Below are 26,622 nucleotides of genomic sequence, written 5' to 3' on the forward strand. Positions count from 1 at the left end.
CTAAGTCCACTATTAACACCTTCTCCAGTTTGAAGATCAAAGAATTAAACTGAATAATTCAGCTGAGTTTTTACCTGTCAATAAAACAACACTTTCTCTAAGTGATTCCTTCTTCTTGCTATGACTATCAATACCATATTCATTGAGGGCTGAAGTTAAGTGCTGTGCTGGTCTTCTTGGTGCTTTTTAAGAGAGGCTCCGTACCTCCTCTTCCATTGCTTATACCTTTTAAAATCAGAAATCATTAAAAAGATCCTGATATTATTATACATCAAAAAATTGTTCATTAAAAAAAAAAATTTGGTCCCCTTAGGTTTCCTGTGTCTTTCCTTATTTCTCAGATTTACCTGCTACCATAGAGTTTGATTTTTAGTTTTTACAACCTAAAAAACATTGCCAAGTTAAATATCCTACTAGAGGCATTAATCATAGAATTACTTATACTAATTATTGAAAACATGGTCCACTAAATAAATTCTTGGGTATACTTAACCAATCCAAGATGTCATGGTCACAATTTTTTCTATAACCTTCACAGCCACAAAGGATCTCCTGTGAGTTAGAACTCAGTCAAGAATTTCAGTGGATCTTGATGCCGATTGAGAATATTGCCTGAAACTGATCTGAAGTAGTAACAGGCTAGCAATTTAATTACCTCTATGTTCGACTCATGCTTGAATTAATGTACACAGAATCTTGGGTAAATAAGACAGAATTTGGTTTTTCACCTGTGTCTAAAAATAAATAATAGCGTATTGTTGCCTTTGGCCAGATGTACAAATTTTATAAAATATACCCCGACACTTCTGAGCTCTTGAATCTTTACCCAACTCTCTTCCAAGCACACCATCACTTTGGATGACAACCTCCTGGTTTATATTTCAAGGTTTGGCTGAGTGGAAAAAATCAGATAAAAAAGATGTACCAGGAAAAAGGGCATACTCTCCCACATGAAAATGGAACAGAAAATACATCATGCTAGTTCCATGACCTGAATAAGTGGTCAGAGCACATAACTCATATACTTTATGACTAAATGTCTTACAGGCTATCCATCAAAGTATAAAAGGAAAAGGGAAAAATGAAGAAATAACAAACCTTCAATACACAAACCTCCTACTCTTAAGAGGGCAAAAAGAACAAGAATGTTGAAAAACTAAACTGTATTGTCAATTTATAATCAGGAGTAGAGGTGCTTGGGAACATACTTTACCAGTGTTTGAACATTAGCTTGGTACCTGGAAACCAAGAATTTATCAAAGTCAAATAGTGGTAAGTTAAGATACACCAGGAAGTCTGTAAAAAGAGTTTTTATGATATGGGCTGAAGACATAAAATCTGAGCAGCTTAGAAAAGGCAGAGAAGAGGAACATCTCACATTTTAAAAATTCTTAAATACAAAGATAGGAAATGTTTCAAATGTTGGTGGAAAGTGGTAAGTCATTAAGGGTTTATATATTATACACAGAACATTGCATGCCCTCAGGAGCCTTCTTCTTAGGAATAAGAAAGATCTGCAAACAACTATCTTCACTCAGTATTCTATATTATGGTAATGTGAAGTGACCCTCAGAGATGCTCAGGCCCTAATCCTCGGGACCTGTCAATATGTCACCTTATAAGGCAAAAATGAATTCAAGTTGCAGAGGAAATTAACATTGCTAATCAGCTGACCTTTCAGGTAAAGAATATTCGTTCTTAATATTTTTCCATGTTTCTGTGAGCCTAGCAGGGCTCAGTACAATCACATAGGCCCTTTAAAGTATCAGAGTGATACAGTCTGGGAAAGAGTCCACCGGCCATTGCTGGCTTCGAAGATGGCAGAGAGCCATGACACGGGGCATACAGGGAGCCTCTAGAAGCTGGAAAAAACAAGGAAGTGGACTCCTCCCTGGAGCATCCAGGAAGGAATGCAGCTCTGCAGACATATGGATCTCAGCCCAGGGAAACTCATGTCAGGCTTCTGACCTAATGAACTATAAGATAATGCATGCATGTTGTTTAAGTCCCTAAATTTGCAGTAATTATTTATAGCAGCAACTGGAAACTAAGATAGTAACTTAAAACTGTTTTGGATAAAAAAAGGCCTTTGATAATATTCACATTCCAGCCAGCCAGCAAAACAGTGTTCCTCTTTCTGTGTTGAAGAAAATAAAATGCACACTCACCTTTTTATAGGTTTTTTCTTCATTTTGTTTTCCAGGTGCTGCCTCTCCATTTTCAGCAGCCGACGACATCTAAAGAGAAAACACACTGCCATTTGAACTTGAATGCTACTCTGAAATAAAATATATGAATAATATTGCAAACTAAAGGATCTATTTTAGTTAAGTATGCTTTTGTTATTGCTATTGCTGTTGCTGCTTCTAAGAAAGGAAGAAAAATTTCAGAACACTAAAAAAGAAATCTGCATTCCTCAATCTTTCAGAACTAAATCTAAAACATTTTTGTAATATACTTTATTCTGTATGCTCTGTGAAAGCAAGTGGATGTGTATAAGTTTCTTTTTACAAAGCCTTTTCTTTTTCCTTAGAGATAGGGTTTTACTCCGTCACCCAGGCTGGAATTGGAATGCAGTGGTGTGATCAGGGCTCACTGCAGCCTCAAACTCTTAGGCTCAAGCAATCCTCCCACTGCAGCCTCTTGAGTAACCAAGATTATAGGCATGAGCCACCGTGCCCAGGCTACATAGCCCTTTTTTTTTTTGGAGACAGAGTCTGTGTCACCCAGGCTGGAATGCACTGGCGCAATCTTGGCTCACTGCAACCTCTATCTCCTGGGTTCAAGCGATTCTCCCGCCTCAGCCTCCTGAGTAGCTGGGATTGCAGATATGTGCCACCATACCTAGATAATCCTTGTTTTTTAGTAGAGACAGGGTTTCACCATGTTGGTCAGGCTGGTCTTGAACTCCTGACCTCATAATACTCCCACCTCAGCCTCCCAAAATGCTGGCATTACAGGCGTGAGCCACCTTGCCTGGCCTTACATAGCCTTTGAAAAACTTTTCTTCTGGTTATAAATGCTCACTGTAAAAATATCTGGGAAGTACCAAAAAATGAGTCAGAGCAAAAAAATTACTCAATTCTACTACCCTTGGGCAACTTCACTATTCACATTTTGTCTATTTATTTCTACCTTTTATTCTGTGCATTTTCATATGTAAAAGCTTGTAATATTATCTTACCCAGTATTTTTCACTGAACATTTATGTAATAAACATTTTCCCATTTGATCACAAAAATATCATTGTAAGAATAATTTTTTCTAGTTGCAAGATACACCACTGTGTGAACACCACTGTGTGTTAATACTTAGTCAATGCTAATATTGAAGGATAGCTGAGGCAGTTCAAAGAGTTCTACTCCTGCAAATAGTACAATAATTATTTTATGCTTATATCTTTATCTAACTTCGATGTTTTCTTGGACTAGATTCATGGAATTGCTAGGGCATACTAGAATATTTTAAAATGTAAAGCTTTTACTACATATTGGTAACTTTATTTACAGAAGAATATACTCATTCACACTGCTATCAGCAGCGAGTGGGTGCTTGTTTCATTACACATTAAGTAATGATTGTTATCACCTTAAACAGCTTTGCTAATCTGACAGGAAATTGTCTCTTGGTTTTAATTTGCATCTGTGAAAATTACTAGTGAAAGTTAACATTGTTTTCACATCATTTTCAGTTCCTTGTATTTCATCCTTTGAGTTTTCCATTGTTTTGTCAATTTATCTATGGAGGTCTTAATGTTTCCATTATTAATTTTTCCCTATTATGGTTATTAATATTAGTGGTTTGCTTATTGATTTTTATGTTTTAAGGTTAATTGCTTACCAAGTACATTATTAATATTATTCTGTGTTACTGTGTGCCTTTTGTTTTGTTTTGTTCTGTTTTTGAGATAGGGTCTTGCTCTGTCACTCAGGCTGGAGTACAGTGGTGCAATCACGGCTCACTACAGCCTCAACCTCACAGGCTCAGACAATCCTCCCACTTCAGCTTCCCAAGTAGCTGGGACTACAAGCATACATCATCATGCCTATCTAATTTTTTGTAATTATTTTGGTAGAGACAGGGTTTTGCCAAGTTGCCCAGGCTGGTCTCGAACTTCTGAGCTCAAGCAAACCTCCCACCTTGGCCTCCCCAAGTGTTGGGATTACAGGCATGAGCCACTGTGCCTAGTATCTTTTAACTTGTTTCATAATTATGATATAGAGAATTTCTACATTTTTACACACTTTAACTACTGCACATCTTTGTGACTTCTTCTAATGCCTTAAGATAAAATATGTGTTTTCATTGGGAGATCTGATATTCAAATGTGTTTCTCTTTTCCTAATAAGATTTTCACATGTAACCTATAATTCATCTGAATTTTAAAAGCCAGTTATGTTACTTCTGTGGTAAACAAGGATAACTTCATAATCAGGGAACCATATTTAAGGATCTTACCTTGGCCGGGCACGGTGGCTCAAGCCTGTAATCCCAGCACTTTGGGAGGCCGAGGCGGGTGGATCACGAGATCAAGAGATCGAGACCATCCTGGTCAACATGGTGAAACCCCATCTCTACTAAAAATACAAAAAATTAGCTGGGCACGGTGGTGCATGCCTGTAATCCCAGCTACTCAGGAAGCTGAGGTAGGAGAATTGCCTGAACCCAGGAGGCGGAGGTTGCGGTGAGCCGAGACCGCGCCATTGCCCTCCAGCCTGGGTAACAAGAGCAAAACTCCGTCTCAAAAAAAAAAAAAGGGGTCTTACCTTAAATTGCATGAAGAACATTTAATACATCAAGGAAGGTTAAAACTTCTGACTTTCTTTTAAGCCTTTGAAGCATGCTTTAAATTCTCGGCTTTTAATAAACACATTATATGCTAAACCTAGGAATTCATCAAACATTTCTCTGCTTTGGAACCAAGTGACTGAGTTTACCTACACCGCCATAAGCATGATATGACTAATAACCATCCAGGAAAATAAATGCAAGTATCACGGTTAGCCAGCCCCACTAGATCACTAGATCTAGTACTGCCCACCAATTAAACCACCCTCTTACATAATTTGGCAATTCTATTTGTGTCTCCTTAATCAGTCCATATTAGAATAGAATCTTCAAGGACAGATGTTTCACAAACTATTGTTTTTCATGTTGTATCTGCTTAAATTGACTTAAAGAATAATTCATTTTTCTAGTCTCTTCATAATAATATTTTGGTGAGTTTTGAATAAAAATGCCAGAAGAATTAAAATGCTTTATATATAAGGCTCAGGGTAAAATACTGGCCTTCAACTGTTTAACAGAGCCAACAGAATGAAGACCTCCCTAAATTAGAATTTCACTTTTAAGACTTTGCAGCCTTTAAAACCAAAAAACTATAAGAGTAATGTTGTAGGGTGCTTTAAAAAACCCCCTTAATGAAAGGTTAACTAATAAGCATGAATGAAGGATGAAGGATGAGATGGTCTTAAATTATTTTTTATTACTTTGTGAATCACCTCTGACTTGACAGTAGGGAAGAGGAGGAAAAAAACAGGTAAACTTCTGTTTCTTCTAAAACAATCCCTGGGCTGGGCACGGTGGCTCACGCCTATAATCCCAGCACTTTGGGAGGCCCAGGCGGGTGAATCATGAGGTCAGAAGTTCAAGACCAGCCTGATCAACATGGAGAAACCCTGTCTCTACTGAAAATACAAAAATTATCCAGGTGTGGTGGCACACGCTTGTAGTCCCAGCTACTTGGGAGGTTGAGGCGGGAGAATCACTTGAACTCAGGAGGTAGAGTTGCAGTGAGCCGAGATTCTGCTACTGCATTCCAACCTGGGCAACAGAGCAAGACTCCGTCTCAAAGAAAAAAAGAAATCCTTTTAAGCAGCACAAAACATATAATAATGACAAATGAAGGCCATGAACTATCATCTGGATTCAAGGGTGGTTTGGTTGGTTGTTTTTCCTGTAGAGTGATGTTTAACAAAGGTCACATGAACCTATTACCCAAGGACACTGAAGTCAGAGAGGCCATATAGCAGGAACAAATAAGATGCCTGGGGATGTACTGGGAAATTGCAAAAGGCTGTCACAATGGTCACAGTGATGACTATTGTTTCTTCCTAGACTTGTTATGCTTCTGCACCACATCATCTGTAGCTAACCTAATGAAGCCAAGGTAAGTACCAATTAAAACACACATTGTTTTAAAAAACATTATATAATCAGGCTGGGCATGGTAGCTTACACCTGTAATCACAGCACTTTGGGAAGCTGGGATGGGATGATTGCTTGAGGCCAGTAGTATGAGACCAGATTGGGAAAAACAGTGAGACCCCATCTCTATAAAAAATAAAAAAAATTAGCCAGGTACAAGGCTTGCACCTGTAGACCCAGCTATACAGGAGGTTGAGGCAGAAGGATTGCTTGAGCCCAGGAGTTTGAGGCTGCAGTGAACCATGATCACACCACTGCACTCCAGCCTGGGCAGCAGAGGAAGACTCTGCCTCAAAAAGAAAAACAAAAGCAAATACTATGTCATTTTAGATAAGGGACTTGAGTATATTTTGGTATCTACAGGTCCTGGAATCAAACACCTGCAGATACCAAGGGCTGACTACATCGAGTTTCCTTTTGAGGTGATACACATGTTTTGGAACTGCATAGAGGTAATGGCTGCGTAACATTATAAATGTACTAAATTGTACTAAAAATGAACACTGAATTGTTCATTTAAAAATGGGTAATTTTACCTTATATGAATTTCACCTGGGAGACACAGTAAGCCCTTGTCTCTAAAAAATTTTTTTGAAGTTATAATCATATGTATTTTCCATGTACACATAAAAGGAAGCAGGAAAGGCATTCTCAGAAGTTCTGGTGATTATCTACAGATGGGATTACGAGTGCTTTAGGTTTTCCTTTTTATATTTTGCTAGATTCTCCAAGTATTCTACAGTGAGCACTGCTACACTTAAAAATGAGGAAAATACTATTTAAAAATTTAATCACACATAGTAATTAGTAAGAGAGACCATATCTTGTTTTGTTTTGTTTTTTTTTTTTAACACTTCTGGCACACCAAAATTCATAAAATTTCTTGTTGCTGTTTGCTTGATATTTGTTTCAAATTTGTTGTCAAAGTAAAAGGTTATGACCTAGATATATGTTTTAGAATATTTGTAAATAAACTTATAGTAAACAAGATAAGGGCTCTATACTGATTTGATCAGAATTAATTAAAAATATAGACTATATTTTCTTACCTTTGTAAATGAAATGGCAAGTCATCTGTTGTTGGTAGTGATGGGTGGCCTACTCATTGTTGAGACCGTTTTCTTTCCCAGGTTTCTGTTAAAATAGAAATTTCTGGTCATTATTTATTCATATCCCTACCACATCTCCCAAAAAAGATCAGAAGTAGCTATAGGAATACATACAATATAAGCAGTTAAAATTAAAACAAAGGAATGTGGGTGAGGGAAAATAAATGTGGGGAACAAGATGATTCCATCAGCAAGGGCTATGCATAGAACATAAGCCACAGGGCCTGGTATGGGTGTTAAATAAACTACACAGTCTACAAGTTGACTCTGAGATTCCTGGTTGCCAGAGAAAAGGAAAATATGATCAGTTACCAGATGCACAATGAGCAAAAGATAAAAGCTGAAATGAACCACAGACATCTGTAGATTCAAGCTGCAGTGGAAATTTCTCCCATGGATCTTCATAGAGGAGACACCATGTGACATGTGGACTATTTTTCAATATTAGCTCTATGATAAATCACCTGTGATTTCCATGAGGATTGATTAAATGACACAACTTCAAAGAACAAAAGTTCAAGAAACCTCTTGTGCTATAATTATGTTTTATAGAGAAGAGATACTAGCTAATTGTAATCAATTTAAAAATGTAGAGAGGAATAAAGTAAAAGTGAATTAGGCTGAGCTTGGTGGCTCCTGCCTGTAGTCCTAGCACTTTGGGAGGCCAATGTGGGAGGGTTGCTTGAGGCTAGAAATTCGAGACCAGCCTAGGCAACATAGTGAAACTCTTGTCTCTTTAAAAAAAAAAAAAGAATTAGGTCTTACTCTTATCTCTCCCACCCCAAGATAGCCAATATGAACAGTCTGTCTTACAGCCTTTAAAAATCTTCCGTATACTTTTTAACACACATACTTATTTCTGCAACTTGCTCTTATCAATATATAGTTTTTCAAATCTATATATCTACCACATGTAAAAATAACTGCATATATTCACAAGACGGACATAACCATTGTTTAACCAATCACTCCTCTGTGAATGAACATTCAGACTGTTTTCCAGATTTAGCTATCTTAACCAGAGCAGGAATAAACAGCCTTATTCAAACATCTTTAATGTTCTAGTACTTTTATTTTTGTGGGAAAGAATCCTAGAAGATGAATAACTGTGGGGCCAAACATGATAAGCATGTTAACTATTTGACTGACTATTGCTACATTTTTTCCATGCAAAAGTTGAAGCACTCAGCCCAACCTGAGAGTGCCTACTTACTGACACACTGATCAGCAGTGGGTTTGGCCATCTTTAAAAGTGTTTCCTCACCTGATGGGCATCTCAGTGGTTTTAATTCACCTTCTCTCACTGCTAATGGGGCTGATTCTTTTCACAGGTTTATTGGTGATTTACAATTCCTGTTGACACTTTTTAACTATTTTTATACCGGGCTGTTTTATCTTTCTTTTATAATCAACTTGTGAGACCTCTTCATATATTAAACATTAGCTCTGTCCTAGAGGTTGGAAGTATTATTATTCTTTTGGCATGTCTTGTCATTATATACATTTTAAATTTTTACACAATCAAATGTGCCAATTATTCGTTTATGGATTATAAATTTCCTATCTTGCAATTCTTCCTTTTTGGATGATGGATTATGAAAGAGAGCTCCCCCTAACCTGATGTTATACATGTATTCTCCCACCTTTAGTGTACATTTTCTCTTAATACATTTATGGGTCCATCTTAATATTAGATCTTACTTCAAATGGAATCTAATCCAAATGGAACGTTGCCCCAGATGGACAGCTAATTACCCTAAATCACTTACTTTATAATCTTTTCCATACTGGAAAGATAAGCCACCTTTAGCATACATTAGGTTTTCCTATCTACATTGATTTAGTAACTGCATCTACTGTGTTCCAAACACTGACTTGTGGATTCCTAAGCTAATGTCATATTGTCTTACATACAGTCACATGATAGAATGCTTTGATGCCTGCTGGCACAACTTCCCCATACTATTTTTCCTTCAAGTTTGGAAATTTTCTTGCATTTATATTTTTATGTAGCCTTTAAAAACATGTTGATTTGGCCAGGCATGGTGGCTTGTGCCTGTAATCCCAGCACTGTGGGAGGCTGACGCAGGCAAATCGCCTGAGGTCAGGAGTTTGAGACCAGCCTGGCCAACATGGTGAAACCCTGTCTCTACAAAAAATACAAAAACTAGCTGTGTGTGGTGGCAGGTGCCTGTAATCCCAGCTATTCTGGAGGCTGAGGCAGGAGAATCACTTGAACCTGGGAGACAAAGGTTATACTGAGCCAAGACTGGGCTATTGCACTGCAGCCTGGGCAACAAAAGTGAAACTCTGTCTCAAAAAAAAAAAAAAATAATCTGTTGATCTGACAACACTTTTACCTTCCAAGTTGGGAGTCTCACTGGGATTATATATAGTAATTTTAGAAGAATTTTTATCTTTAGGACCATAAGTTTTCTCATTTGAAAAGGTAGTATAGCACTATACTTCTTCAAATGTTGGCTTATGTCTCTTACTACAATCTTTTTTTTTTTAATTTGTCTTACGTCTTACTAAATTCACTCCTGGATATTTTCATTTATCACTCTTTTAAAGAGAGTGAAATATAAAAATATACAATTTAAAAATTCTTATATTTCTAGAATAAATCTTAACTTTGATCTCTTTACCTTTTTAAAAGCATATTTTCATGAGTGATATTGAACAATTGTTATGGCCATCTTTATCAGGTTTTGGTATGAAGGAAATTATACTTTTCATAAAATTGGAAGGCTTTCTTTATATGCACTCAAGTTTTTTCTGTTTATTATTCATCTCGGGATTTATAACCTTTTTTTGAATCAAATTTTTGGTAATTTATAATTTATTAGAAAAACTTCAATTTCCTCTAGATTTCAAAATTTATTGCCATAAACCTGAACATAACATTGTCTTATTGAATTATTTTAATCCTTTTGGGATCTGGGTAATTTTTTTCTTCATTCCTAATGTTGCATATGCATACATACCTTCTTTATATTGTGTGTGTGTATATGACTATATATATATATATAGTCATTAGTCAGATTCTCCCTTTTAATTGTTCTGTGGCCAAGTATATTAATTTTAGCTTTTGCCATTAATACCTTCTTTCTTTTGTTTTTTAAAAACATTTCTTAGATAATATTTAGTTTATGATTCTTTTTTAATAGTACCAAAAGCATTTAGGCTATAAAGTATTCCTAAATGCATTAGCAATTTCTTCTTAAGTTTGGATGTGAAATGTTCTCTTTAATTCCAGAGAATTTGTCATTTTATATCTTATTTTCAATTTGATCTAGGAATCATCTATAAGAAGGCTTCTTAATTTCAAGTATTTACATTTTACTTACTATTTCACTGTCAATTTTTTTGTTTTATCACAGTGGGATAGAAAAGGGGATGAGTAAAATACCTTTTCCCTAAAATTCATTTAGTTTTTTCCTGTGGCCATAGAAATAGATTTTTGTAAATGTTGTATAGACACGAGAGAATAATGCAGATTCTCTGCATTTATAGGGTATTATTTATACCCTATAAATAATGCAGATTTATAGGGTATAAACACTAAATACGAATACCAACCAGTATCATTATTTGTCTACTTTGTCAAATTAGGAAGGAATTATTATTGTTATTTTTTGAGACAGGGTCTGGCTCTGTTGCTCAGGCTGGAGTGAAGTGGTATGATTGTGGCTCACTGCAACCTCCACCACCGTGGCTCAAGCCATCCTCCCACCTCAGCCCCCTGAGTAGCTGGGATTACCGGTGCATACCACCACACCTGACTAATTTTTAAAAGTTTTTTTGTAGAGATGGGTCTCACCCTATGTTGCCCAGGCTTGTCTCAAACTCTTGAGCTCAAGCGATCTACCTGCCTCGGCCTCCCAAAGTGCTGGGGATTACAGGCATGGCCACCATGCCCGACCAAATTATGAAATAATTATATCAAAATTCCCTAATTACAGTTTTGTCATGTTCTCCTGTACATCTACTTCTTCTTTTGCCTTACACATTCCAGAACTATGTTGGTCAGGAAATAAATGCAATGCCTATAATAACATTTTGTTTACTATTAATTACATTTATTGTTACTGTACTTATTTTTTACTCATTATTCCTCTTCTGGTTTGCTCAGTTATCTAATTTTAAATCATTAAAAATATGTTTTTTCCAATTAAAAGAGCAAAAGGACTATACACTATCTTCACTGCCCAGACATTTCTCCCTTGGCCTCCTGTGTAGACATGGAGATGAGCTACCCAGATCACCCTGTAAGGAGTGAGGACTGCCTTACTGCATGACTCTGCAGGCATCCACTCTAGCCTAGGGCATGGCCTTCCTGGGGCAGCCACCTCTAGTGACTGAGTGGCACGGTGGCACTCTTTCACCTCCCCACCAAGTGGCCCAGGCTATGTGTGTTCTGCATGGGACTTTGGTTTTGTGCTTCCTCACTCATCTTTTTACAGGGTTTATCAGTTTCCTAGGGCTTCCCCTACAAAGTATGACAGCCTGAGTGGCTTCAAATGACAGAGATTTATTTTCCCACAGTTCTAGAGGCCAGAAGTTCAAAATAAAGGTACTAGCAGGGCCAGGCTCCCTCTGAGACTAGACAGAATTCTTCCTTGCTTCTTTTTAGCTTCTGGTGGTAGCCATCTATCTTGGTGTCCCTTGGCTTGCTGCTAAGACTCTGTCACCATATAGATAGTGCTTCTCTCCCTGTGTCTCCGTCTTCATGCGGCATTTTCCTCTTCTTATAAGAACACCAGTTACACTGGGTTAGAGCTCACCCTCCTGAACTCATCTTAACTTGATTGTATTTGCAAAGACCCTATTTCCAAATAAGGTCACATGCACAGGTACTGAAAACTAGGACTTCAACATATCTTTCTGGGGAACACAATACACAGGTGCTAATTCCTAGTAAGAATCTTGCAACCAAAACTGTGTCCCAGTGCTTGCTTTCAGAGAACCCAATCCATGACATTTCATTTATTTCTTGGCCATAGGAGAGACACTTGAAATACTTTTTTTTTGAGACGGAGTTTTGCTCTTGTTACCCAGGCTGGAGTGCAATGGCATGATCTCGGCTCACCGCAACCTCCGCCTCCTGGGTTCAGGCAATTTTCCTGCTTCAGCCTCCTGAGTAGATGGGATTACAGGCATGTGCCACCATGCCCAGCTAATTTTTTGTACTTTTAGTAGAGATGGGGTTTCACCATGTTGACCAGGATGGTCTCGATCTCTTGACCTCGTGATCCACCCGCCTCGGCCTCCCAGAGTGCTGGGATTACAGGCTTGAGCCACCGCGCCCAGCCGACACTTGAAATATTTTTATTCTTTCATTGCCTGTTCCACTCCAAACTACTAAATATCTCCTCAAAGTCAATATATGTATCTTCTGCTCCAAGAAATCTTAATGAAGAATTTATACTTCATAGTCACATTATGATCATTTATTTAGACTTGACTATAAGTTTTGCAATGTTCATCGGTCATCACTCTTTCTTTGGCTCTTCATCTCCTCCTACCTTGACACCTATGTCCTGATTCAATTCTCAGAAGTGGGTTGTAGATAGCCCACTCTGAGTAACTCCACGTCCAGAAATGTCTTCCTTTTACCCTTATGTAGGAAGAGATCTCTTGGCCAGCACTGGATTCTTGGCTCACAGGTCTTTTGTCCCATCTCTCTATAAATACGGTATTGTTGACTGCTTACTTCTCAGTTTGTAGATGAGTAATTTCATGTTAGTCTGATGCTCCCTGCATTGGAAGCATACTAGCTTTCTCTGTCTGGAAACCTCTTAGGGTTTTCTCTAATAGCACTGCTCAAGATTCCATAATGATTGATGTGCCTTTTTTCATTCCTCTTCCCCAGTAAAGAGAAACTGACAAGAAGTAAATATATAGAGATCCAAATAAGCAGCTATGTGATGACCTGGCTTAAACAACGAATAGAATTTATTATCTCAATGAGGAATGAACAGGCGAATAACTTTCAGGCAGTCCTCCATGAATATTATTTCTCATAACCAGTCATTTGATAAGAATTGGATAGTGGAGCACTCAAAGTTGTAGTCTCTGGCAACAGGCTGGAATGCAGAAATTCCAGTGGTCAAGTAACGACATACTCACAAGGTTCAGGTCTCCTTAGAAAATGTTGCTATGTAAGCTGACACAAGAGTCCCAGTTAAAACTTATTTTAAATAATTATTTCTGATATGAAAGACAGCTAACCTATGGTGTCATATGATTCTACTGTTGAGACACCAGCCCAGCGAGCAATAATACATGCCCAGGCAATGACTTTTTTTTTTGACTATGTAGTTACTTATCTATTATTTCTGGTATTTAGTATCTGGATTCTGTGATCTTAAGGAATAAATAATTTATACTATTTCATAGCTTTCTAAAGTTCTATGTTTTCACTCAATTTAAGAGAAGGAAAGATCATTTATTGAGCAACTATGATGAGTGAAATGCTGCCACATATGTGATCTCATTTAATCTTGCAAATAATTTATCTCTTGGCACTCCCCAATTTAACATGTGCTATTTTGACACTTATAACTGACTGTCCTTTAAAGTCCATAGGATGCAGTCATTTTAATTTTGGTGAGCTGATCTCGCTTGCTGTGAGGCTGGTTTGTAAAAGAGAAGCCCTTAGTTGGTGAATGAACCTAGCAACTACCCATTCCCACCCTGCGCAACTCCATCTCAGCCTGGCTTTGCTGTTCTCTAAACCAGTGCTGGGCATTACAACCACCAGTGGGGGCTTTTTGAAAATTGAGCTTCTGGGGCTACACACTGAAACCAATGAATCTGTGTGGTAGACCTAGGGAGTCAGTAGTTTCAGCATGCTTCACATGCTTGGGATCATCTAAGCTACTCTGACTAGTAAAGGCAATACAGAGAGTTTATCACTTCAGGAGTGCTTTCAGGGTCTATTAGGGAAAACAAAAACCACTTTGGATATATTAAAAAGGGGAAATTTGATTATGGACTTGGTTACCAAAGTGATGGGTGAGCCGAAAAGCTAAGCAAGACATGGTGATGAAACCGATTAAACATGATGCCACTATTGCTTTTAGGGCTGCAGGGACAAGAGGAGGTAGTGTTAACAGACCTCGAAAACAGGTCAGTTAGGGTCAGAACATCATGATAGGGGTTGACTGGCAGAAGCTGGAACTACAGTAGGAGGGGTATGTTTAGAGGTATGGAGAAGACAGTCACTATTGGAGATGCCACCCAAGACAGATAGGGTGGGGGAGAACATCCTGGTTTCTGCCATCCACCTTCTACCTGCCAATCCCTGTCTATGGCTCCCAGAGACCAACCTCCTGAGCATCTGGGCCCATAGGAAGCCTAAGAAATGCATCTTATATGGGATGACTTCCCCGTGATACAGAACAGGGGAAGAGTAAAGAATGGCTCTGAGGACAAACAAGCCAATGATGGGCCATAAAATGAAACAGAAATTATAATGAAAGTGGGAAAGATAAGCCTCAGAAACATGATTCTCAATGGAAATGTGGATTGGGAGGTAGGCTAGGAGCTCATACACACATTTCTATTGTTATGGCTTTGGGAATGGAATCTGTTAGGAGCTTAAATAGATCACAATACCAAGTAGTCAGGGTCTATTGAGCCCCTGCATTCATTAAATCTAGGAGGAAGGAGAAGAGCGAGGTTGTGACTTGGGATGACTTTCCTGGAGTCCACTCAAGTGGTAGGACTGAGATTTGATCCAGAGTTGTCTTGACTTCAAACCTAATGCTCTTTCCACCATACACCTCTCTCTCTCTTGTTTTCTCCTACTTAGAAACAATGAGAAGGTTGTCTAATCAATATTGTACCACATTTTTCAATTTGCAAATGCAATCGAAAGGTTAACCAACAATATTAATTTACATATTTATTTCCTATAAAACTTGTTCTACATCAGTGAGCCTCAACCCAAAGGGAATGTATTAATTGAAAAAGTGGTAGAGGAGCTTTTAAAACTCTATAGCTACCTAAAGTTTTAGCTATATAGCTCCTGGGGGCCATATTCTAGTCAAAAGCAACCCTTTTGACCTCTAATTCTACAAGTAGGGCCATATAACTTAGTATTTTTAATTTGCCACAGATGAGTTTGTTTCTCATATATGCCAAATAAAGGGGAAAATGGCAAATTACCTAATCATTTAACTAACTAGGCCAATCTGTAGACACAAGAGGTGAGGGACACTAGTCATGAGTCCTTACTCATCCTCTCATAAAAACAAACACTTTATTAAACACCAGTAAAGTGAAGCAACAAGAATTAATTGGAAGAACACTGGGATATGCCTCTGAAGCTCTGGGTTTCATGTTCATCTCTGCTACTGTTCGCTTCTCTTCAGTTATAAATTATGCTGACTCCATTAGACAGTGCTTTTGTTTTGGTGCCTCTGTCAAGTTTCTCAGGTGGGGCCTCACCTCAAATCCTCTTTGGAATGAGGAGGGACTCATTGATTATTTGGTCATTATGAGTGCAACTTGCCCTATGGGAACTGGGCTTCCAATAAGATAGCCACATTCAAATATTTTCATGCCATCCAGCTGTATATGTTAACATTTCCCCAAAGAGAAAGCAATTAGACAATAATATGGGCCATGGTCATACCTGCATGTTAATGTAAAATATTTTTTTTTTTGAGACGGAGTCTTGCTCTGTGGCCAGGCTGGAGTGCAGTGGTGCAGTCTCGGCTCATTGCAGTCTCCACCTCCCAGGTTCAAGCGATTCTCCTGCCTCAGTCTCCCTAGTAGCTAAGATTGCAGGTACACGCCACCATGCATGGCGAATTTTTGTATTTTTAGTAGAGATGGGGTTTCACCATGTTGGCCAGATGGTCTCGAGCTCTTGACCTCATGATTTGCCCACCTCAGCCTCCCAATGTGCTGAGATTACAGGTATGCGCCACCGTGCCTTGTCAATAGTAATAATTTTTGTTTTATTTATGCTCTTTTGAGTTCATTTTTGTTACCTAACACCAAATAAATCAACTCTTTCATTCATGCAATGAACATTTATGGAGCATTACATGTCAGGCAGTAAGCTAGGCCCAGGGCCATAATGACAAGGACAGATCCTCGTCTTCAAAAATATCCTATTAGCAGAAGAGACATGCATTGCAGTAGCTACAATTTATAACATGACATGTCCTTTACTCTGGGTTTTTGGAGGAGGAACTGCATAAGTCAGCCTGTGGGGCTCATGGAAAGCTTCACTTACAAAGAACACTGAAATTGGACTTGGAGCCATTTGCTGGGGACATAAGATTGAGAGGTAGAGAGTGGGAAAGAGGCTGGACACCTTTTTGGCTTGCTTACAAAAAGACCCAGCAGCATGAAAGGTAGTTAAATTTTCATGGGTGTACTCAGAGATCATGAGTCTCGCATTTTAAGAATCTGCCAGGAAGTAGCTTGAGGTTTAGAATGTTACTTAAAGGGTTACCAATAGACTTTCTCATTGCTCCTTCCACCTATGTTCATAAGCCCCTCTTAAATCTTTTGCTGGAACAAAAACAAATGTGTGAAAATTTATATGGATTCATGAAAACCTAGGGAGCTATGCTTAGGAAAACGTCAGCCTGGTAAATAGTTTTGCTGGGAAGATAGGAAGTATTATAGTTCTTCTTCCATGCACTTACAAAGAGGCATGGTATTTTTTTAATGTGGGTTTGGCAACAGAAACAAAAATGAAGCAGGAGAAAGCAAAGCTTTAAAAATGCGCTGGGTTATTTTCTGAGGCTTAAATACAAACAAACAAAAAAATACACCAAACTAAAATGATCCTTATCATAGTTTTCAAAGCAGAAATACCTGTAGTTTTCAGACCAGAAAAAAATTTCTCTTATATTAAGAAATCATAGGCTTAGAGTGTTTAAAAAAATATTTGCATAAACTCTTAAATGCAGAAAATCTGTATGTTAAATATTTGTACAATGGAGGCCACTTCTACATACATATGTTCAGACGTATGGTACATTACACATTTGTATGGTCCGAAGCTGTAAAAATAGAACTATGGTGCCTTACATGCAATGTAAAGCTCTCCTATTCTTACTGATGAAAATAATTTAAATGAGGTTTCACTTCATGTATCTAATATTTATATAACCAAGCTACTGCCAAAACCAATTCCAAACGATGGCACCTGCTCGCTATGAATCCAAATGGAGACCAATCAAAACAAATTGCAGGGCTCTTATATTTGCTCATAAAATACATTCATCAATTCTTAGAATGGCTCTCACAAAGTGAATAAACAGAATAGTTATAAATGGCAATGACAAAAGGATCAGCATCAAATGAACCACTTGTAATTCATTTTCCCAACAAAGGTTGTGCTAAAAGAATTCACAAGCCTTTTCAAGCCAAGCCTTCACTGCTAACATTAGACAGAAGAAAGTCGCTAATGAAAACAGCCATGAGAGATATGTTGCTTTCAGACCAATGTAACTCACAGCCTTTACATATACAAAGACATAGTATATGTTCGTGTGTATTTGGTGGTAGTGTCAGGGGGTGGTGGGGAGCCAGGAGTTGGGGGATGTAATTAGGTAGATAGTCATGATATTTGGCATGGAGGCAAAGAATCCATGGGGATTTAACTAACACTGTTACTTTTCTATCTCTTCCCAGTCACATCTGGGGTAATCACAAATAATCTCACATAGTTGAGCTTCTTACCTCTATAACAGGCTTACATTTTTTTCTCTCAGTTTTTATTTTGTTTTGTTTTTGTATTTGTTGTTTTGAGACAGAGTCTTGCTCTGTCATCCAGGCTGGAATGCGGTGGCGTGATCACAGCTCGCTGCAACCTCTGCCTCCCAGGCTCAAGTGATTCTCCTGCCTCAGCCTCCTAGGTTGCTGGTATTACAGGTGTGCAACACCACACTGAGCTAATTTTTGTATTTTTAGTACAGACAGAGTTTTAGCATGTTGGCCAGGATCATCTTGAACTCCTGACCTCAAGTGATCTGCCTGCCTTGGCTCCCAAAGTGCTGGGATTACAGGTGTGAGCCACTGTGCCCAGCCTCTTCCCCAGTTTTTACCAGACATATGATATTGGGTAGACTTCACAATATTGTATCTTCATTACATAGCAATATTTCTCATTTTTCATTCACCAGCTTATGCTTTTTGTTCACATTTTATTTCTAAGCTATTTTCCTCTTTTTTTCCTAAGAGTACATGCTACTGGAATTATTAAATTATTACAATAATTTATTATACATCATATGCAAATAAAGCCAGTTGTGATTGGTAGAAAAATATTTAGTCTTGGAAACACATAAACAAGTCTGTTTGGCTTTGTTCCTAAAGCAGCCTGCAAAGTATTTCTGGGTTTATTTTCTATTGAGAAAGCCAAAGCCACACAGACTCACTATATGCCCCAGATGCAAAGAACAGCTGATTGTTTACCCCAAAGAACTTCCTCTGAAGGCCGTGCATGGTGCCTCACGTCTGTAATCCTGTAATCCCAGCATTTTGGGAGGCCAAGGTAGGCGTATCACGAGGTCAGGAGATGGAGATCTCCTAACATGGTGAAATCCCATCTCTACTAAAAATACAAAATTAGCCTGGTGTGGTGGCACTGTCCTGTAGTCCTAGCTACTTGGGAGGCTGAGGCAGGAGAATTACTTGAACCCGGGAGGTGGAGGTTGTAGTGAGCCAAGATCGCACCACTGCACTCCAGCCTGGGTGACAAAGAGAGACTCCATCTCAAAAAAAAAAAAAGAACTTCCTCTGAACCAGGTGTCTGGGGGCTCTGTGCCTGTGGGGAAGTCTGAAAGGCCATAGCAGGGAAGTAGGAAGGAACATAAAGGAAATGCAGTCCAATGCTGTTTTAGGCAGGAAAGGACTGAGCAGAAGAACAGTGTTGTCCAATCGCAAATTTTAAAAAAGCCTCTCTGTAGTTTGGGTGAATAGGCTTAATTGTAACAAGTAATGAAAGTGGTTTCAAACCTGGCACACATGTAAATGCCTAGATAGAACAGTCATGAAATGACCAAGTATGATTTATTCTCCACGAGAAGGGTATTCATTTACTCAAACATGTATTCCAGGATGTCTTTATCTGAGGTATTTTGAGGTACACAAGATGAATGAGATGGTCCTTATTCTCAAGGCACACAAAAGAGAAGCCAAAACTCAAGTACATGTAATAATGAGAAAGTCTGAGAGGATTGAGCTAATGCTTTTACTTGGCTTTGCCTCTAACAAGTATTCAATCATCACAGTCAGAGAGCTTATATGGAATGTTCTTTCAAATGTAATAAAAAAATTAAAAAGCAAAAAAAAAAAATACCAAGAATAAAAGAGATAATAAATCAGCCATTAATTACTAAATATTAAATTTTCCAAGTGTTTGAGATATGCTTGGCGGTGTGCAGGTGTTAAGACATACTGGGCAGGCAGCTGCTTTCAACAAACCAACAATTTCCCAGGAGAATCAAAACTGAAAGTTCAGGGGAGAGGGAGGTGACAGTAGTTGTTCTGGAGTCAGGTTCTACAGTCAGCATTCTTAAGTAATGCGTGAGATGTCAGAGCAGGAGGGAAGGAGCAGACCCACAGAAAGAAAGGGCCATGGCGTGTCTGGTGAGAGAAAATTATCCTGTGTTAATGTGATGGGAATTCAAGGGGGAGAGGGTGATTAGTGGCAGGCTAGATGGCCTTGGGAGACAGCCACAAATATGACAAATCAAGAAACATCTGCTGAAGGCTTTTGTGGAGGCCAATAAATATTTTAAAAATAATATTCCGGCTAGGAGTGGTGGCTCACGCCTGTAATCCCAGCACTTTGGGAGGCCAAGGCGGGTGGATCACGAGGTCAAGAGATCGAGACCATCCTGGTCAACATGGTGAAACTCTGTCTCTACCAAAAATACAAAAAATTAGCTGGGCATGGTGGCACACGCCTGTAATCCCAGCTACTCAGGAGGCTGAGGCAGGAGAATTGCCTGAACCCAGGAGGCGGAGGTTGCAGTGAGCCGAGATCGCACCATTGCACTCCAGCCTGGGTAACAAGAGCGAAACTCCGTCTCAAATAATAATAATAATAATAATAATAATAATAATAATAATGCTTAAAAGAAGGCAAGATAAAATGGGAAGGGAAGAACAGATTTGAAGGGTGAATCGAGAGCCTGCTGCAATAGTCATGAGGATGAAGACCTGAAAGACCAAGGCAGAGCTGCAGGTGGAAAGGAAGGAGCCCACGTGATGTTTACAACAAAAACATCGTCAGAACCTGAGCAAAGCCAAGGACTGACGAGTGCAGGATTAGGGGTTAAGTCAAGATGATGAGGTGTGCAAGCTTTACTAACTACTGAAGATCATGGAGTTCTCAGAGCAGCTTTCTTCCTGCCTGGTGGTAACCTGTGCCACCTTTAACCCAGCTGCAAAAGGAACCAAGGAGGGACACTTGAACCTGGCTAAACCAGCAGATTATCCACAGCAAGAACTTTATCTACAATGCAGGGGCTGAGTTAATCAAGTGGTTTTGGCCCTGGACTTTTCAGGTCAGGTAGGGCCAGGGCTAGCCAAGGTCATGGGAGAGTGAAACTAAGAAAGCTGTAATTTATTCAAACTGTAGAAAGTTGCATAGAGAAGGCCCTGTGTTTCCAGACAGACAGAGGTACTGCTACAGCCTGACAACTTCCCAGCTATGCGATGTCTAGCCATACTCCCTAGCTAGCAACTGGGTTCTGGAAGGGCCCATGTATCTTCACAATCCATTCAGCATTCACTTGAGTTCTTTGCAGGAATTTCCAGTCGTTACAGCCAAACTCTCCTTGACTAAGACAGAAAATATCAGTAAGCTGCTATAAGCCTAGCTGAGGCCATCACTCCAATCTTCACTTCTCACTACCCCCTCTGGGGAGCCACACCCTAATGTGACTGGTGATAACAGCTTGCTGGTCACAGGAAGGGGCTCTGGTGTCACAACCATGACTAGCTTCACTATTGACTCTGCCTCACACCAGCTGTATGGCCTCCTCAAGTGGCTTAACTACTGTGTGCCTCAGTTTCCTCATCTGGGAGATAGAAAACATAACAGTACCTCTCTCACAAGGCAGTCGTTAATACTGTCTGGATTTACAGGACTGCAATGTTTCTGGCACACCGTGCGCACTCCCTACATTCAGTATTGTGATGACTATTTTTTGCTACTCTCACCAGAAGGAGCACCACAAGACAGAGTGGACCCTCACTGCCCTGCTCCCAACCTTCCCGTGGCTACAGAAGAAACTGGTGCTCACTCTCTGCTCTGGACACTCCTCCACCATTCTTCCTGCCCTTGAGGTGAAGGGCCTTTGCACATGGCCCTCTGTGCCCCACATGAGCCCTCTCAAGTCTTAGAGGGCTCCCGCCTCTGCAAATGTGGCAGGTGCTCTGACAGCCTCTTGCGCACCAACAGTGTTTGTTCTACTTGAGCTAGCCTCTCCAGGGCTGTGCCAATCTCAAATGCTTCTCCCTAAGGACTTCCTTGCAGAATGCAGTGCTTCCTCTACTGTGCCCTCACAGCCCTTGGTCAATACACTTAAATTCTGGAATAGTCAGATGTTTAGATGACCCTGGACTGCATATGCTCTCAGACCTATCAATAATAATTACCATAGCAATGCATATGAAGCACTCCTTTGTGCCAGGCACTCAGACAAGTACTACACAAATTAACTCATTTAATTCTTCCAACAACTCCAAGGAACAGTCTTCTGTTATTATCCTCATTGTTTGGTTGCAGAGGAAAACAAAGGCAACAGAGAGGTTAAATAACTTGCCTCAAGCTGGGTGAAGTGGTGCACACCTGTAGTTCCAGTACTTTGGGAGGCCAAGCCTGGAGGATCACTTGAACTGAGGAGTTCAAGGCTGCAGTGAGCTATGGTCATGCCACTGCACTCCATCCTGGATGACAGAGTGAGAGACACTGTCACTCAAAACAGAAGAAACCAAAAACTAAAAGAATTACATAAAATATATAAATAACTTGCCCAAAGTCATACAGTTGGAGCTAGGCTGGGAATGTACAGACAGTTCAGTTCCAAAGAGGCTCTTAACCTCTCTGCTAATACTGCTTATTTAATGACTTCGCTTATTTCCTTAAGTCCACTACCCAGCAATCTCTGCATCCTGCCCCCTGCCTCCCAGAGGAACAGTGGGCCCTTTGTTTCCTGCCTTTCCACCTGTGAACTATGAGCATCCATACCCATCCTTGTCCCTCTCTGATGCACAGCTAAGGTATGTTCTCTACTCCCCACAATACATACCTGTCTGGAGCTCTATCAGATATTCTTTTTCCTGAATCAACTACTTCCTCTCATGTGGCTCTTCACTCTGAGAATATGAGCATGTGAACTCCTTCCTGAGACCTTTCCTTCTGTCTCCTGAAACCTCTTCTTCACCCTGTTGTTCCCTCCTGGCTGCAGCATCATCCCACTCCCTTTATGCTCAAAGTCAAACTCCTCAAAAGACTACTATTATTCATCCTCCATCTTTACCCCTGCCCCTCCATATGCTCATGGAGGCACAGCAATCTGGCCTCCCGGACAACCACCTCTAGTTCATGAGTGGACTCCTTGTTGCTTCACCCAAGCAGTCATTTCATTCATGACCTTCTTTGACTTCTCTGAGGCACTGACACTGAGTGCCCTGCACACAGCAGGCTCTCAAATCTGTGCTGAACTGATGAATGGCCAGTCCCCCTTCACTGACTGTCCCTCTTCCCTTGGCTACCTGACGTGGCCAACACTGCCATTTGCCTACCCCAAAGACCCCAAATCCCTTTTCCCCATGTGCTTTATTAACAGGATCCTAGTTTTATTTAGGAAGGCAATGTGTCCAGTTAAACAAATAAGGAACGTGTATTCCCAGAAATTCTAGCAGTGAGGTGTTGACAGACATTTACATCCAGAGAGACTTGTTAGAGGCAAACTCAGTCGGCATGGGGATTTCTACCACTTGGCATTTGCTCTTTGTCCTTTATCCCACGGATGATGGACTTGGGAGATGGCATGAGCATGACCTCCATATATGCCTGGTTTTCCCTTCCTGGTATGCCTGGCTCTCCTCCACCTATCTGAACACCTTTTCTTGGGCTCTCTGTCAGGCTTCCTCCTTTTTTGACTGTCTCTTAAATGTTCCAGTTCCTCACGGTCTTCTGAATCCTTTTCTTCTCACTGCTTCTGAATCATCTCTTCCATCATCAATGGCTTTAACTGCAACCTACTTGTGACGACTCCCAAATACTCTTTGAGCCCAGACTGCTTTCCTGAGCTCAAGATTTATATTCCCAGCTGCTTTTAGGGTTTCTACAGTATCTTGCAGGCACTATAAATTTAAAATGCTTCAACTGCAGCTTCTCATATCCCAACTTGCTCAAAGAATGCCATCATTAGCATCCAGTTGTCCAAGCCAGAAATCAAGGGGGCATTCCAATTCCTCCTCAATACACCATCCCCACAAAACATCAATTAAGCTCTTTCCAATCAATCTCCTTGATGTTCCTTGACTCTGAGTCTTTCTCTGCATTTTCCCTTATACGAACTTAATTGAGATTTCTAACACAAATTCCTGTCCTAGCCTCCTAATTAGTCTGCCTTTTTGGGGAACAACATTGCTATAAGGACTTTTCTATATGCAAATCTGTCTAGTCACTCTCCTTCTTTAAAATCCTGCAAGGGCTTCCCACTGCTTCAGGGCAGACCTCAGAGTTTTTAGCACAGCATATGACCTCTCATGACTCATCTCTCCTCAGAGCCCACCCCCAACACAATTGCAGCCATATGGGATGATTGTCAGCTTTCAGAATGCGTGTTTCTCTCTGCATCTTACCTTTGTACACACTTCAATGCCTGGCATGCCACATCCTCTTCACTCTCGGGCTAAGTGCTCTTTGTCCTCCAAGATGTAACGCAGGCATGACTTCCTCTTATAAATCCTCTCCTACCCCTCCCAAGGCAAAGGGCAGTGTCTGTTCTCTGTGCTTGCTTGCTCTGGGACAACCTCTATTGTGACACTTGCTGACTATATTGTAATGCTCAGTTTAAATTTCTTCCCTTTCTACTATACTATCAGCCCCTTGAAGGCAATAACCTCTATCTATCTATCCATCCATCCATCCAACCATCCATCCGTCCATCCATTCATTTTCTATCCATCACAGTGGCTGGCACATGAACAGACTCAAAAATGGAAAGTTTAATGCATATGTGAGTATTTCTGTTATGTAAGCTACCTTGAGCTCAGAAAGGATGTCTCATTTTTAGTCCTTACACATTAAGAAGATGCTTCATAAATGTTTTCTTCCTCCTCCCTCTAGCATTGGATAATCAATGCATGTTCAAGCATCAAATTGAAATGAAAAACTAAAGATGGCTACCAATTTAGTATTTTGAATACTTCCATAAGGGTTTTTCCTTTTTCTGTTCCAGGTTCATTTCACAAAGTTTCTGTTTCTTTGAATAGATTCTCTTTTGGAATAACTTTAAAAATCATTATAAATAACTCATATCTATTTTAGAAATATTAGAAAAAGAAAAATCACAAAGAAAATAAAAGCGGCTATCAATCTACTCACCCAGAGATGCTCATCATTTATCTGGTGGGGTAACTTCTTCTAATCTGTTTTCTGTGATGGTTACACACTGACTTCACTCTCTATTGCCTGTTTCCAGACTGGCTCAAGGGCTGAAGTTGGCGGTAATATGCTGGGGCAAACCCCCATCATTCATTCCATCAGAATTCAACCTAACATCAGTCAAAAAGCAAAGTACGGACAGCCTGTGATGTGGTCTCTCTAAATGATGAAGGCTTCTTAACGTGAGATTGGGGCTTAGTTTGGAGCATGCGCTTCTTCGGCTTCAAACCATACTCAGGTGTGTCTGAGTTCGGTATATTCTTTTCAGGTGTATCTACAGCACTGAAATTTCAAAGCAACCTTGTCCCTAATTGAAAAATTAACTCTGGACTTTCCCTTATCTATTTGATGAGATTCAGTCCAGCCTGACCGAATGTACTTCTTTCAAGTGGTATATTATATTCCCAGGAGTAACTCTGTAATCTTATTATGAAACCCTGTCAATTCCTATGGTTTTGAAAGCAGGAAAAAACAATTCCAAATCTTTTGTCTTGGAATATATTTCAAATCTCTCCCACCTGGCAGGCTGCCTCAACACCCACCACTGTGCAGATGTCTTAGAATTATACGTACCCTCTTTTCTCAGCATCAAGGAACAGCATAAACCTATAATTCTTCAATTCAGCCCAACTGAAAGGAATCCAGGAAGTATCTAACATTGTTGTGATTATTAGCAATCCAATAGGGGAAAAAAAGTGCCCTTTCCCTAGTGTTAATATTGCTAAGTCCCCCTGGAATTCTAAGTTCTCTCATGCCCGGGCTTGTTATTTTCCCTTGGATAGCCCTCCTCTGAGATTTTTCAGCAGAATATAAAGGACTAAGCACACTGCCATGTGTGTACCTACACAACAGTCTTGCATGCTCTGCTCATGTACCCCAAAACCTAAAATCCAATAAAAAATTTAAAAATATATATAAAGGACTATGTCCTGGCTCAAGCAAAGCACCTTCTCCATCCCCTCTCACACACGCAATTTCAATTTGCCTTATCAGAAGGAAGGCAGAGGCTCTGGAAACAGAGCAATGGGTTAACATATCTATGGCCCAATCCACCTATGTGATACCAGCAGGTGCTGACTCAGAGGCCTGAGAGCCCTGGGAATGGGCATGGAACCCTGCAACCTGGAACGACACTTTTCCTCTCTGGGGTTTCTATATGAGGGGAGAAGACAGGCAAGCACAGGGAGACAACTGCTCAAAGTCTTTGGACACTTGGACACTTACAGCTCAAGTTTCCCAAGAACTTCACAGTCATGGAGAATCTGGAGCAAGGGTACCCAAATATCCTACCCTCATATGACATTGGGAAGCCTAGAACACCTTTGTTTGAATGACAAAAAGCACCCTTTCTGATTTAGCAAAAGCCTATGCCCTTGCAGTAAAATGAGAAAAAGATACCACCTCTGGGCAGATTTAACCCTGCGAAGAAAAAGGCCCCTTTTCAATAGCAGAGTGTGGCAGCTGAGAAGAGGCTGGAAATCAGCCTCTATCTGCCCTTCAGTGGAGCAGCTTTGTGTGCTGCATGAACTGTAGAACCACACATAAAGGCCCAACATCCTTTTGACATAGACTCTCTCCATGGGCGATTGACTGGGATGGGTCTTCAAGGCCTTGTTACATCAGTAAAAAGGAAATGGTGAG

General features: G+C 39.9%; 1 protein-coding gene across 8 annotated transcripts in view; it reads right to left on the minus strand.

Moving 5' to 3' along the window:
- PIP5K1B (phosphatidylinositol-4-phosphate 5-kinase type 1 beta) overlaps positions 1-26,622 on the minus strand; it is a 346,015-nt gene that overhangs the window by 214,547 nt on the left and 104,846 nt on the right. For 5 of the 8 annotated variants that reach the window (XM_035303089.3, XM_078367069.1, XM_054255085.2 and 2 more), the window contains 2 exons: positions 7,257-7,341; positions 2,169-2,237 (listed from right to left, as the gene is read on the minus strand). In XM_035303089.3, coding sequence (XP_035158980.1) covers positions 2,169-2,237 — 69 coding nt within the window. In that variant the 5' untranslated portion in view covers positions 7,257-7,341. Of the gene's footprint in view, positions 1-2,168; positions 2,238-7,256; positions 7,342-22,126; positions 22,251-24,176; positions 24,247-26,622 lie in introns of those variants that run through there. The other 3 variants (XM_054255089.2, XM_054255084.2, XM_078367086.1) reach the window with 2 other exon arrangements.

This window comes from Callithrix jacchus, chromosome 1 (assembly GCF_049354715.1).
Source record: "Callithrix jacchus isolate 240 chromosome 1, calJac240_pri, whole genome shotgun sequence".
NCBI classification, from domain to species: domain Eukaryota; kingdom Metazoa; phylum Chordata; class Mammalia; order Primates; family Cebidae; genus Callithrix; species Callithrix jacchus.